Below are 13,881 nucleotides of genomic sequence, written 5' to 3' on the forward strand. Positions count from 1 at the left end.
CAACCATAAATAATTCCCATCAAGGATCTTGAAAGGCTTTTTAAAACGCTAAAACTGATTAAGTCAAGACCAACATAAAACAGAAAGAATAATTTGTGCATAATCTTTGACAAATATATTTAATCACTCATATACATTTTTGTTTGTGCCTAGGATCCAGTCATGAAGGGAAACACTCCAGGAAGATACTGTGTTAGGCAGAATGGTATAAAAACAGGGAAAACAGTAGAGAATGCTAAATGACCTAGATAGTAGAAACTACCAGAATGTAATAGCCTCTACAGAAAGAATTTTTGTCTGTATCCTAAGTGCCTCGCATTGTCTGGCATGTTCCACTCCATCTGAGTGACTGAATCCAATGTTCTTATATTAATCCACTCAAAGGATAATAAAGATGGTCAACAGTATCCACTGAGACGGAGAAGCTGAATGTGACTACTGCAAAAGACATAGTCATACAACAATAAACCATACAAATCTCAGCTAATACCTTTACTTATTACACTGAAAGGAATACATATAAGTTATTCAGTGTGAGAAAAGAAAACACTAATGTCCCTGACTTTGCCCAAAAAAAGGAAATTTAGTAGGTCAATGGTAGGGAGCTTGTTAATTGAAAAGTTTTCATAAAGTATATAAACATTTTGAAATTTACTGTGAATATTTTCGAAAGTAAACTGTTCACTGAGAATCATAAAAATGAAGAGGCATTTTGGTTATCATTATATTACCTCAAATATTTCCTTGAACAACTCCAAAGCTAAAATAGAACAGTTTTCTGATCCGTCCAGAGGTTGGCTTGACCAACGAAGTAGAGCCACAGTAGGTTCTAAACATTTAGAACGGCTTCCCAGAATGGTGTTGCCAGATGGAGACTGCTCAAATATCATCTGAGTGAGCACATGGCGCAGCTGAGTCACTGAACAGAAGGCAAGAAGTAATTCTAAAACCTGTGCAATATAAAGTCTTCGTTAAATGTCAATTTCATTGGCCTGTAATGCACAAAGCAACCAAATGATGAAGCTGAAAATGACATATTTTTAAAGAAAATATTCTAAAACAAAAATTAAAAACAGCTTCCAATTTTTTTTACTATTCTTTTTCTTTCTTTCTTTTTTATTCTTTGGTGCAAAAAGGTGATTTTATTAAAGCAGGGGGACATGTGTGCAAGCAGGGGAGGGACAGAGGGAGAGGGGAGAGAAAGAATCCTAAGCAGGCTCCATACTGGGAGTGAGATCATTACCTGAACCGAAACCTAGAGCCAGACACTTAATTGACTGAGCCACCCAAGCTCCCTGAAATGACCATACTTTTAAGACAGCACTGTATTAATCAGGAGACCATATGCTATGGTTTGGTTTGACACTGTACTGTGTTCCAGTCCATCCTTATGACAGTATTGCACTGTTTTAACTATTACAGCTTTACGTTAAGTCTTAATATCTGGTAGTGTTAGAAATCCTCCAACTGTATTCACTTTTTCCAGGATGGCCCTGGTTATTTTTGGACTTTTGTATATCCATGTGAATTTTATAATTAGCTTCCCGATTTCCATATACACCAAAGACAAAAGAAATATAAAAACAAAAAAACCCACTAAAGCCTGCTATGATTTTGCAAGTGTTCTAATCTATGAACTTAGTATATCTGTATTATTTAGGTCTTTTATTCAATGTTTTGAATTTTTTAAAAATATTTATTTATTTTTGAGAGAGACAGACAGAGCACAAGTGGGGGAGGGGCAGAGAGAGATGGAGACAGAATCTAATGCAGGCTCCAGGCTCTGAGCTGCCAGCACAGAGCCCAACACAGGGCTTGAACCCACAAACCATGAGTTCATGACCTGAGTCGAAGTCAGACGCTTAACCTAGTAAGCCACCCACGCGCTCCTATCTCTCAATGTGTTATAATTTCAGAGTAGAGACCTTGTGTGCGTTGTGTTGAATTTATCCCCTAAGCATCTGATGTTTTAAAAAATCAGAAAATAGGAGTGCATGGGTGGCTCAGTTAAGTGTTCCACTCCTGATTTCAGCTCAGGTGATGATCTGTTTGTGAGATTGAGCCTCATGTCAGGATCTGTGCTGACAGCATGGAGCCTGCTTGGGATTCTTTCGCTCTCCTTCTCTCTGCCCCTCCCTGGCTCACACACAAGTGTGTGCGCTCTCTCTCCCAAAACAAATAAACATTAAAAAAAAAACAAAACCAGGAAATCGTGTCATTTTTAAAGCTGCATTTTCTATGTAATGTTTTGTACATGTCTTTTGATGAGCTTATGGATATGTCTCTCTTAGCTATGTAGCTTAGGAGTGGAAATGCGGTGTCACAGGGTGTATGCATATTCACTAGGCACCGTGAAACAATTTTCCAAGGGGAATGTACCAGTGAATGAAGATTTGAGGGTTCTAGGGTATTGGTAATGCTCTATTTTCTGATCTAGGTAATAGTTATATGACTGTGTTCAGTTTGTAAAACTTCAGAGCTGCACATTTAAGATTTTTCTGCACATTACAGTTTTCAAAAATTTAAAACAAAAAAGTTATGTTTTTACACACCTTTGAAGAAGAATCAGGATCCTTTCCATTAAGAAGACCTAATACTTGATTGAGACATGAAGAAAAGTGCTCATACCTAGTTTAAAATATACATCAAATGATAAATATGAAATTGATACATCAAAAAGGATTTATATACAAGACAAATATAAAATTTAAGTGATTTCTTTCATTTATTTATTTTGAGCTTCTAATATAGAACAATCTTTGCAAAATTTATACTTGAATGATACATCCTGTATTTGGGAGAATGACTCTGTCAGAGAGCAATGGTTATATGACTGCTGCAAAGAGTTCAATTAGTCCTTCACAATGGTTATATGACTGTTCACTTTGTAAAACTTCAGAGCTGTGCAGTTAAGATTTTTCTGCACGTTACAGTTTTCAAAAGTTTAAATATTCAAAAGAATAAAGGCAGACAGAACATATTATGTAATGTAAAATGCAACATTATAATGGAGAAATGTATAGGATGCTGGGAGGATGAGTATCAAACCCATACTTGCTGTGGTAGGCCAGATCAGCTGAGGTTTCCCAGACTTGAGTCTCAAAAAACAAACAGGAATTAGACATCAGAAGGGGAAAGTATTCCAGCCTTCTAGCAGAAGTACTTCAGAGGGAATAGCACATGGTTACACAAAAGGCATTTCTAGCAAGTTGGGGATTCTATTTATCGTCTGAAATGCTTAGACAAAAGTACCTACAAAAACGTAAAGACACAGGGATAAGACGTTACCAGAGACCAGATTTTTGATGGCTATGCTGGGAACCTGGATATTTACCTTGAATGCAATGGAAGATCACACACTTTAGCATTTTATTTTTTTTAATGTTTATTCATTTTTGAGAGAGCAAGTGAGCAAGCGTAGGGGACGGGCAGAGAGAAAGGGAGACACAGAATCTGAAGCAGGCTCGACGCGGGGCTCAAACTCACGAACCGTGAGATCATGACCTGAGCCGAAGTCAGATGCTTAACCGACTGAGCCACCCAGGCGCCCCAAGAACACAGACTTTAAAGGGAACATACGGTTGAAGGAAAGTTGAATCTAAGTAAAGGGAGGCAATAGAATGGGACACACTGAAGAGACAAGACACTTGAGAAACAAGACAGAATGAGAGTTAATGCACAGAATAACAAGATGTGTGTTTATGAGCGAAACAGAATGACACCAAATAAGAATTGGTATAAACACAAGTAAATTGGTTCAGGAGCAAAAATTTGAAACAATTCCAATCAGGTAGGATTCAGGTTGTTGTTGCTATTGTTCTGTGAAACAAAGATAAGGTCATCTTCTGAGTGAAAAGTGTCAAGAGGAAAGTAGTAAATATTTGAAAGACCACTGTAGATGGGGTGCATGGGTGGCTCAGGTGGTTACACATCTGACTTCTGCTCAGGTCGTGATCTTGCAGTTTGTGGGTTCAAGTCCCCATGTCAGGCTCTGTGCTCACAGCTCAGAGCCTGGAGCCTGCTTCAGATTCTATGTCTCCCTCTCTCTCTGCGCCTCCCTGCTCATATTCTGTCTGTCTGTCTCTCTCTCTCAAAAATAAACATTAAGAAAGAAAAGAAAGAAAGAAAGAAAAGAAAGAAAGAAAGAAAGAAAAAAAGAAAGAAAGAAAGAAAAGTCCACTGTAGGAAATGTAAAACAAAGCTGGGAATAAATATAAATATGAGAGGTGCTGTCCAGATAGAGATAGTGAGTATATGGGATACAAACTCATAAAGTGTGATTTTCCCAGGTTTTGATTGGGAACCCGGCCATTAGACTTTGGGACAGATTCAGGAATAGTTTGCTAAATGGTATAGCAAATGAACAAGACAACACAATTAAATACAATTTCCTTTCCAGAGGTGATTCTGGAGTTCTAGGCTAGACAGAAAATAGATAGTGAAACTGAGAGATTTATGGAAGAAGAGATTAAGCAACCACTTACTAATGCTAAATCAGATTTTCTTTTGGTCCTCCTGCAGAGGTATATCCTGTTTACTTAGAAGTTGTTAAATAAGCACTATTTGATGGTCAGAATGGGTATACTGGGAGGACTCTTAGATAAAGAGAGAACAGGTAAAGGAAGGGCACTCTGGAAGGTTTTCTTATCCACCTATGCTTAAGAAAAAAAAAATGAAATGCTAACATGAATGCTTCTTGGTTCTGAAAAACATCAGTTAATCACATGGATAGTAATCAACCTTGCCCTAGTGGTTAGCTTTTTAAATTTTTTTTTAATTTAAATGTTTTTATTTATTTTTGAGAGAGAAAGAGAGTGAGAACAGAGAGGCAGAGAGAGAGGGAGACACAGAAGCCTAAGTAGGCTCCAGGCTCTGAGCTGTCAGTACAGAGCCAGATGCGGGGCTTGAACTCAAGAACCATGAGATCATGACCTGAGCTGAAGTCAGATGCATAACTGACTGAGCCACCCAGGCGACCTAGCTTTTGTTTTTTCAACTTCTAGGTTCTATGTTCCTTAAAGTTAGGGACTATGTCTTTATACAACTTCTGGATTCTACATTCCTCAAAGATTAGAGACTAGGTCTTCAAATCCCTGCCTCTGCTAATAATCCCTCCTCCCCCAATACTTAACCACAGGAGGGGCTCAATAATTGGTTTTCTCATTTGTGAACGACTAAATGAACTCTGAAGCAATCCCTACAACTTCCTAATTCATGATTACAAAGTAGCTAAGGCATTGGGAAAATTTAACTTCAGAAATTAAAAGGCCAGGGTGCCTGGGTGGCTCAGTTGGTTAAGCAATGGACTCTGGATTTGGCTCAGGTTAGGATCTCACAGTTGTGTGATCCAGCCCTGCTTTGGGCTCTGTGCTGACAGTGTGGAGCTGGCCTGGGATTCTCTCTCTCCCTCTCTCCTCTCTCTCTGTCTCTCTCTTCTGCCCCTACCCAGCTGTGTACATGCAAGTGCTCTCACTTTCTCTCTCCCTCTCTCAAAAATAAATAAATAAATATTTAAAAAATATTAATGACAGAATCAACATGTAACAAAAAGATGGGTCTGACTAGCAGTTATTTGAGATGTTTATTTAAGAAAAAAGATATAAAAAGGCCATGAGCTCTTTGGAAAACAGTTGCTAACTGATCTCAAAAGATAAATGATTACATGAAATGTCACTGAGATAGAATGGGCATAAAAAATGGGTTCTCATTTTACCTTAAGACACAACAGAGGCAAACAATAATGTTATCCATTTTTATGCAGAAAAGAAAAGACAAACACACTGACATGAATGTTCTTATGGTAACAGTATTCTTTCAAAGAATTCTAATGTCAATATTTAAAACTGGTGTTGGAAAAGATTAATCAAGATGTGTATATTTAAGAGAATGAGACAACTTTATTCATCTAAGCAACACACACACCTGCCCTGTTCTTACACTTTTACATTTCAGGCCCGAAAAGCAAAATGACTGGGAATAAAGCACATCAAAATATTTCAATTTTATTCCTTGTTCATCAGTAGAATCCAAGTTCACTAAATATGAAAAGGCAGTTTTATTAATAACAAACATATGTTGGTTGAAAAGAAAAAAAAGAAATACCAATAAGTCTTAAAATTTGTCAGAGAGCCATACCTGGTAAGATAATCAGCAATTTTGGGATTCTTAAGGAGATCCATCAATAGATCAACTGAATACTTCCTAGTAAGTGTGCCATCACCGTTTATGAGAATATTAAATATTAGCTGAAAAGTCTGATGAATGTTTCGAGCATGGAACAGCTTAAAAACAAATTAGGAAAACTATATTATACAAAAAAATTTAAGTTGACACCATTCTAAAGTTTAACACAGAGTCTCAATGACTTAAAGTATCAGAGAATACAAATTCCAGAACTATTTCACAAATAATAAAAAAATCATATTTACCTTTTCCCCAACCTCTTCATTTAATGTCAAACTGGACAATATTGAAAGTGCAAACACAACCACAGTTAAACTACTATGGGCCAGGAAGCTTATAAGAGTTCGATAAAAAGATTTCACATTATTCTGAGAAAGAAAAAAGTTCAAAAATATATTAAAACAAAAATTAGTATTATATTTTGGTTTAGGATGTCTATCTTGAACAGAGTAGTAATCTTTTATTAAACATTATCAAACTTGATAGATCATTCAAAAAGTGAGGTGGCACATTTTCCATATTGCTTACAGTAATAAAAACAGGTACAATCTCAGTGGAAAGTTGAGTCCCATGTTAAGATATGGAACTATGAGGAAATGTTTATCTTTCCCAAACACTTCCATGGCTCAAGATAACCTTCTGTCTCCAAAGCACCTCCAGTACATGAACAAATGAGATACTGTTTAATTTAACAACAGGAAACAGGTGATACTGAGTACTGCACAGCAGGAAACTGTTCACAAACTAAGAATCAAAGAACTTTCTTGATTTAACATATTTCTAACAGTGGTTCAGTTAACCTCATTTGTTCACCTTCAGTGATCACAAGGGCTGGTGATTACTGCTAGTCATTTATTCATGGATCTTTCTAGCGGAGTTGCCACTAATTTTGTGGAAATAGAAGACTGAGGTAAACGGAATTGCCAGTGATGTGCATCCTTCCTATTAGCACAAAATAATTTAGAATTTCTCTTATTACTTAATACAAGAAATAGTGGGATGCTATAGAGAAGGAAAACTTTTAGTACTCGTTTATTAATACTTATCATTTTTTTTTTTAATTTTTTTTTTTTTAACGTTTATTTATTTTTGAGACAGAGAGAGACAGAGCATGAACGGGGGAGGGGCAGAGAGAGAGGGAGACACAGAATCTGAAACAGGCTCCAGGCTCTGAGCTGTCAGCACAGAGCCTGACGCGGGGCTCAAACTCACAGACCGTGAGATCATGACCTGAGCCGAAGTCGGATGCTCAACCGACCAAGCCACCCAGGCGCCCCAATACTTATCATCTTAAATACAACATGTGCAAAGGGTGGAATACTTCAAGTTAATTATGTGTCAATGTGATTGTTCCTTAATTCTGATGAGTCAGCTGGATGAGACATGAGAATTCTTGTTAATCTATTTTTAATGAAAAAGATGGATACAATTTTAAGTTTAGAACCCACCACAAACAAGAAAGATTTTACGCAAAACTTCTTACCAAAGTCTTTATGTATGTTTGAACAGAAAGATTGTGTCGACAAAGATTTGCCAATAATCCTAGACAAGGCATTGTTAACTCATCTTCAGGAGACTGACTGTTGTTTTAAGGAAAATAATAAAAGATAAAAGCATTAAGTTCATTTTAAATTACTCTTTTATAGTAATTCACATTTAAACTCCTTTTTATATGCAAAAACAATGTGAACACAGTCAAGCTTTGAGTAGTATTTGGACCATTTATTTCATGTTTTGAAACTAAATGATCTTATTCAATTGTAGCACAGAAATATGGAAATAACAGAATGACCAGGTGCTATCTCATCAGTATATTCTCCTATCAAGATTAAATATAAGCATACAATTGTCAGGTTTGATAGTTTTCTGACCAAATCAATTCATTTTATAAATTTCTGTTATGAAGACTAAAGCTGCTTTATGCACTTGATCCTTGAAACTATCTAAAAGGAGTAAACAAGAATCAGAGTCTCACTCAATTTAAAAAGCTGGAAAAAATTATCTAAGAAAAACTGAACTATTCCACAGTTTTAGTTTGAAAATAAATCAACAAATTATTTGGTTACATGTTTGGTCGCATACTCACATATGATCTATCAGGAATGTAATTAACTCATCTATATTGGCACCAGAATGGAGAATTTTGATGTTATATGTTAATCTTTGTAGAAGTTGAATGCACTGAGAATAAAAAAAAAAAAATAGTAATAAATATAAACATAAAAACATTTCATATGGACTCCTAATCATATTCTGAGTGTGTCACCATTTTAGGAAGCAGAGTTTAGAGCAAGAACTTTTCGATTTCTTAAATGGTTCATTTTTATTTTTAAACATAAAGTAGTGAGACTACTAAGAATTTTAGGGTTCATTTCCTGATTCCACACATTTCCACATAATCTATTTTAAACAGAGCATCTTGTCATCAACCTGGTTCACTTAACCATCTTAAACAAATATGCAAGCTGAAACATATATATTCCATCAATTCTAAGATATATTTTTTCATATTTTTGCCACTTTTAAAACTGCATGTCAGTGTAATTGGTAATGTTTTCCTTTCTTGCAACTGATGGCACTTTAGGTTCAATAAAATATTATCTGTATGAGAACTTCGAGTCTATGCTAAATAAAACTAAATCTATATCTTCAATTTTTTTGTAGAATGTTTCCTCAACAGACTGAGACTAGATGCCAACTCATTTTGCAATTTTAATACGAATAGCTTACATCTCAAAATGCTGACATCTGTGTTTATAAGTCTGTCAAAGCAGTTATAATGTAGATTTGTTTCTCTTCAAAATAATGGTGGATGTGGATAAGCTTCCCTCCTCTAGAAACTTTTAAATTAGTAGTACATGTGTAATCAACCAGCTCTTAAATTTATTAATGGGGAGAACTGGGCCTATTCATGCAGTATTATGCCAGCACATACGCTATAAGCTAGCAATTTACAATAGATACTGTGAATTTTGATCTGCAAATAAGGAAGGAAAAAAGAAGTATTAAGTGAAAAGTACTGTGTGGGTGTATGTACCTGCAAAAACACTGAATCACCATGGCAAGTGCTGCCCCGACAAACCATTCCTGCCAGCACGCTATTCAGGTTGTATGTGTTCTGAAGACAGTCTCTGGTTTCATTGTCTACAGCTGTAAGTGAAGATAAAATGGCACCAAATATTTAAAAAAAATTTTTTTTTATGTTTTTTAATTTTTTTTTTTGAGAGAGAGAGAGAGCGAGCGAGCGAGCAGGGGAGGGGCTCCCTCTCTCAAGAGGGAGACACAGAATCTGAAGCAGACTCCAGGCTCTGAGCTAGCTGTCAGCACAGAACCTGATGCGGGGCTCGAACTCACAAACCATGAGATCATGACCTGAACCAAAGTCAGACGCTTAACCAACTGAGCCACCCAGGTGCCCCAAAATGGCACCAAATATTTTTATTCATGGTTCTCATGAATAAAAGAGAAATAATCTTTAAGTTTATTTTGTATTAAAGTTACTTATCAAGTATGATATGGCTATTTTACTTATAATTACTTTCCAATTCAAAAGTTTAATCAAAGAAATAGTATGAGCTGTAAAAGGGAAGGGGGTATAAGCTTTTCCTTTTCTGTCAATAAACAAATGATTTTTCTATGTAGACTAATTTAAGGGAAAAACTTGCTTTACATACTTGCAGAAATTTTGCAGTTAAAAGATTATCATCTCAATTTTTCTGTAACTTAAAGCTGCTCTAAGGAATAAAAGTCTATTAACTAAAAAGTAAAACTTAAAAAATAAAAAGACTGTAACTTTAAAAATTTCTAATATATTTAAATGTTGAAAATGACTGCCATTCTCACACAAAAGGTTGGTGGATATTAGAATTAGCATAGCTTTTTTGGAAAGTAATTTAGTAACGATCAAATTGAAAAATGACCTGAAAATTCTGAGAATTAACTCAACAGAAATATACTAATATTTGAGCAAAAAATCCATAAAATGTTCATTACACTATTGATTCTGATAGCAAAAAAAACTTGAAAAAGAGCATACATGAGTTCCCACCATTAGGAGCGTAGCTGAATAAATTATAGTACTCCACAGTGTGGCACAAGGCAGCTATTAGATAACAACATGGAAAGATAGCTAAGATATGTTAAGTGAAAAAAAAGAAAAATCTGATGCTCTACAACACCATTTTAAAAAAAAATAACCAAAATTATCTGTTATAGAATAGAAAAGATCTAGAAAGGGACACCTGGCTCAATCGGTTAAGTGCCGGACTTCGCCTCAGGTCATGATCTCATGGTTTGTGAGTTCGAGCCCCGTGTCTGGCTCTGTGCTAACAGCTCAGAACCTGGAGCCTGCTTCGGATTCTGTGTCTCCCTTTCTCCCTCTGCCCCTTCTCGGCTCACAATTTGTCCCTCTCTCTCTCGAAAATAAATACATGTTAAAAAAAAAAAATTAAAAAAAAAAAAAGAAAATATCTAGAAAGACACCTGTCAAACTCTTAAGAATGTTAGCCACCAACCTAGAAATGATGAGGAGGTGGTGATGAATAAAGACTCATTCTATTTTACTCTGTATCTGTACTAACTTGAGAGATACTGGGCCACAGTGGCTATTTAAATTTAGATTAATTGAAATTAAAGATTTAGTTCTTCAGTGTACTACTCACACTACAAACGCTCAATAGCCTTAATGTGGCTAATGGCTACTATAACAAACGATATACATATAGAATATTTCTATCATCACAGAAAGTCCTACTGGGCATGTTGGTCTATGTTAATATTTTTGGATCACTGAGATTTTTTTTCATAATAAGCATGTATTAATTTTATAATCACACTCAGAATTATCTCCCCTCCACTCGCAAGCACACATTTAAAAAAAAAAGTACCCATTAAATGAAAATTTAAAAACTAAAGATAGAAGTAGAAAAAGCAACACCTGCATTTTTACCCTTAGCTCTGAGTTCAGTGTAGCCTATCGAAAAAGAGTGATTTTTTTTATCGCTAGCTATGACTTTTCTGAGTGATGTAGTTAGCCGAGGTAATATGTGCATGTATTTTTTTTTTTAATTCAAAAGTAGGCCAGCATTTCTCAAGGTATTCCTTCTGTAGACCACTGAACCTTTGATATACTTCAGATTCTTTGTTCCAATAATTTTAAGAATGGATGCATACAATATTCTCTTTACAAGGGATCCATAATGCAAAATAGTTTTGAAAGGTCCCACAAGGAATAAATCTTTTGAATGCGAATCATTCTCCAAAAACTACTCTAACTAAATCCACCTTTTAAAAATATTAAATTCAACATCTTCTTAAAACTGGAAAAGAGAAACTAAACACATTACCTAGTTGAGACAGCAAGCTGATGATACTTAAGACCAGTGGCGCACTTATGCTTGGGTCTTCAAGTAGCTCCACAAGGCAGCTCAAGCATTCACTTGGTAGTATCTGATTTGGTGTAAACAATCGTGTGAGCTTCTGCCCAGAAATTACCTACAAAACAGTCATTAAAATGTGTTATTTAAGATTTGGCAATTTGCATCTCTTCTCCACTTCAAACAAGAACTCAGTTCTTCCAAAGTACCACTGCCTCACTTTTTCCCAATTTAGAAAAGTCATAAATGCTGTTCCCTCTGCCTGGAAAATTACCCATCTCTTCTCTCACTGGCTAATATGATCATTCAGATCTGAGTTTTAATCCGTTTCTGCCTGAAGCTAACCCTCTTCCACCAACTAGGTTAGGTTTGCCTATTACACTATCCTATTGTCTTTTATACTTTTATTTCACAAGCTGGCAAACTTTGACAACCCAGCAATACTTATCCTTACTACACAGAACACTCTATTAAGTCATAGGGTTTAAATCAACACTCTACTACCAACATATTTATTGAGTAAGTTCCAGTATATGCACTCCACCTATTTTTAAGGGAGGCAATGCAAAGTGAAAACTAGCTAAATCCAAAGGCTTACCCATGGGATTAACTATGTGATCACTCCTTTTGTTCCCTCCAAAGACAGTTGCTGAGCCCAGAAGTTAGAGATGACAAAAAACGAAGTTAAAAAAAATTATTTTAGGGGCACCTGGGTGGCTCAGTCGGTTAAGCGTCCGACTTCGGCTCAGGTCATGATCTCACAGTTCACGAATTTGAGCCCACGTGGGGCTCTTTGCTAACAGCTCAGACCCTGGAGCCTGCTTGGGATTCTGCGTCTCCCTCTCTCTCTGACCCTCCCCACTTGCGAGCATGCTCTCACTCTCAAAAATAAATTTAAAAAAAATTTAGAAAATTATTTCAAGTAGTCAGGTCAGGCACAAATTTTATTTTTGGTTATTCAACGTTTTTACTCCCCTCTTAAAACTCTATAAACCACCCTCTCCTTTTCCCCCTGAAAAGGTAAAGCTGAGATTGAAGGCCAAAAACAGTTGTCAGCCATGTATTTTCAAAATGCTTTTTGAATGTTATTAAAAGCCTATTGTATTGGGGCGCCTGGGTGGCTCAGTCGGTTGAACGGCCGACTTCAGCTCAGGTCATGATCTCGCGGTCAGTGAGTTCGAGCCCCGCATCGGGCTCTGTGCTGACAGCTCAGAGCCTGGAGCCTATTTCAGATTCTGTGTCTCCCTCTCTCTGACCCTCCCCCGTTCATGCTCTGTCTCTCTGTGTCTCAAAAATAAATAAACGTTAAAAAAAAAAAAAAAAAAAAAAGCCTATTGTAAAAATAAGTATCTTTTCTATAAAGATGGAAAAAGTTATTTTAGAATTAGATAAAATCTGTTTTTTAAAAGGTCTAAGCAGGAATCCTTCCTTTCTATATCTCTCTTTTATTTCCTCACCCAGATGTCAGTTTTTCTTCTAAAGCTTTGCTGATAAGAAAGCTTCAGGATATTTATTCCTAAGGAATATTTTTGTTGTTGTTTATTTATTTATTTGAGGGAGAGAGAGTGCACAAGTAGGAGAGAGACAGAGAGAGGGAGAGAGAATCCCAAGCAGGATGCCCACTGTCAGTGCAGAGCCCAATGCAGGGCTCAGACCCACGAACCCGTGAGATCATGATCTGAGATGAAGTTGGTTGCTTAACTGACTAAGCCACCCAGGTGCCCCTGAAGAGTTTCAACATTAAAGTAAAAAACAAAAAACAAAAAACATTAAAGTAAATTTAAAAAGACAAAAAAATTTGGTAGATATTTGGGGGTAAGGAATCTTCTTATTGCCCTTTTGCTTACTTATATAAAGCTAGTCCTTTAGAAGATGAAGACATTTTCTGGTTTAAAAACTATTTGCCTCAGGACAAGACCTGTATTTCAACAGCATAAGTACTCCAACATGTAATATTTATTACAAGGTAAAACGTAAAAACCACTTTACAAATTTTCTTTACTTGGATGTTTTCATGCAAACAGATTTTAGTAATAACTAATTTCAGCACTTACTTTGGCCTAAGCATTGTTCTATGTACATATGTTAATTCTTTTCATCTTCATAAGAACTCTGTTAGGTGCTGTTTTGCAGATGAGTAAACTGAGGCATACACCAAGACGCAGCATAACTGAAATGCATTGTTCCTGAATCCATGCTCATAATCATTATGTAACATTAGCACTATAAAAAACCACCAAAAGTGAGACCAGCCCAGCTCTGCCAATCATAAAAAAATTCAAAGCTCAGGTCCTGCATGGGGCTACAAAGAAAAAATATAGAA

At 36.1% G+C, this 13,881-nt stretch overlaps 1 protein-coding gene across 2 annotated transcripts in view; it reads right to left on the minus strand.

Annotated features, from left to right (window-relative positions):
• Positions 1-13,881, minus strand: part of CIP2A (cellular inhibitor of PP2A) — a 33,240-nt gene that overhangs the window by 16,771 nt on the left and 2,588 nt on the right. Inside the window, exons 2-9 of one of the 2 annotated variants that reach the window (XM_019448285.2) lie at positions 11,529-11,676; positions 9,221-9,333; positions 8,270-8,364; positions 7,667-7,763; positions 6,429-6,551; positions 6,136-6,281; positions 2,553-2,628; positions 732-950 (exon numbers count right to left, since the gene is read on the minus strand). In XM_019448285.2, the coding sequence (XP_019303830.2) occupies positions 732-950; positions 2,553-2,628; positions 6,136-6,281; positions 6,429-6,551; positions 7,667-7,763; positions 8,270-8,364; positions 9,221-9,333; positions 11,529-11,676 (1,017 nt within the window). Of the gene's footprint in view, positions 1-731; positions 951-2,552; positions 2,629-6,135; positions 6,282-6,428; positions 6,552-7,666; positions 7,764-8,269; positions 8,365-9,220; positions 9,334-11,528; positions 11,677-13,881 lie in introns of those variants that run through there. The other variant, XM_019448286.2, reaches the window with a different exon arrangement.

The sequence above is a fragment of the Panthera pardus genome, unplaced genomic scaffold (genome assembly GCF_024362965.1).
Source record: "Panthera pardus isolate Hobbes unplaced genomic scaffold, ASM2436296v1 HiC_scaffold_16, whole genome shotgun sequence".
NCBI classification, from domain to species: domain Eukaryota; kingdom Metazoa; phylum Chordata; class Mammalia; order Carnivora; family Felidae; genus Panthera; species Panthera pardus.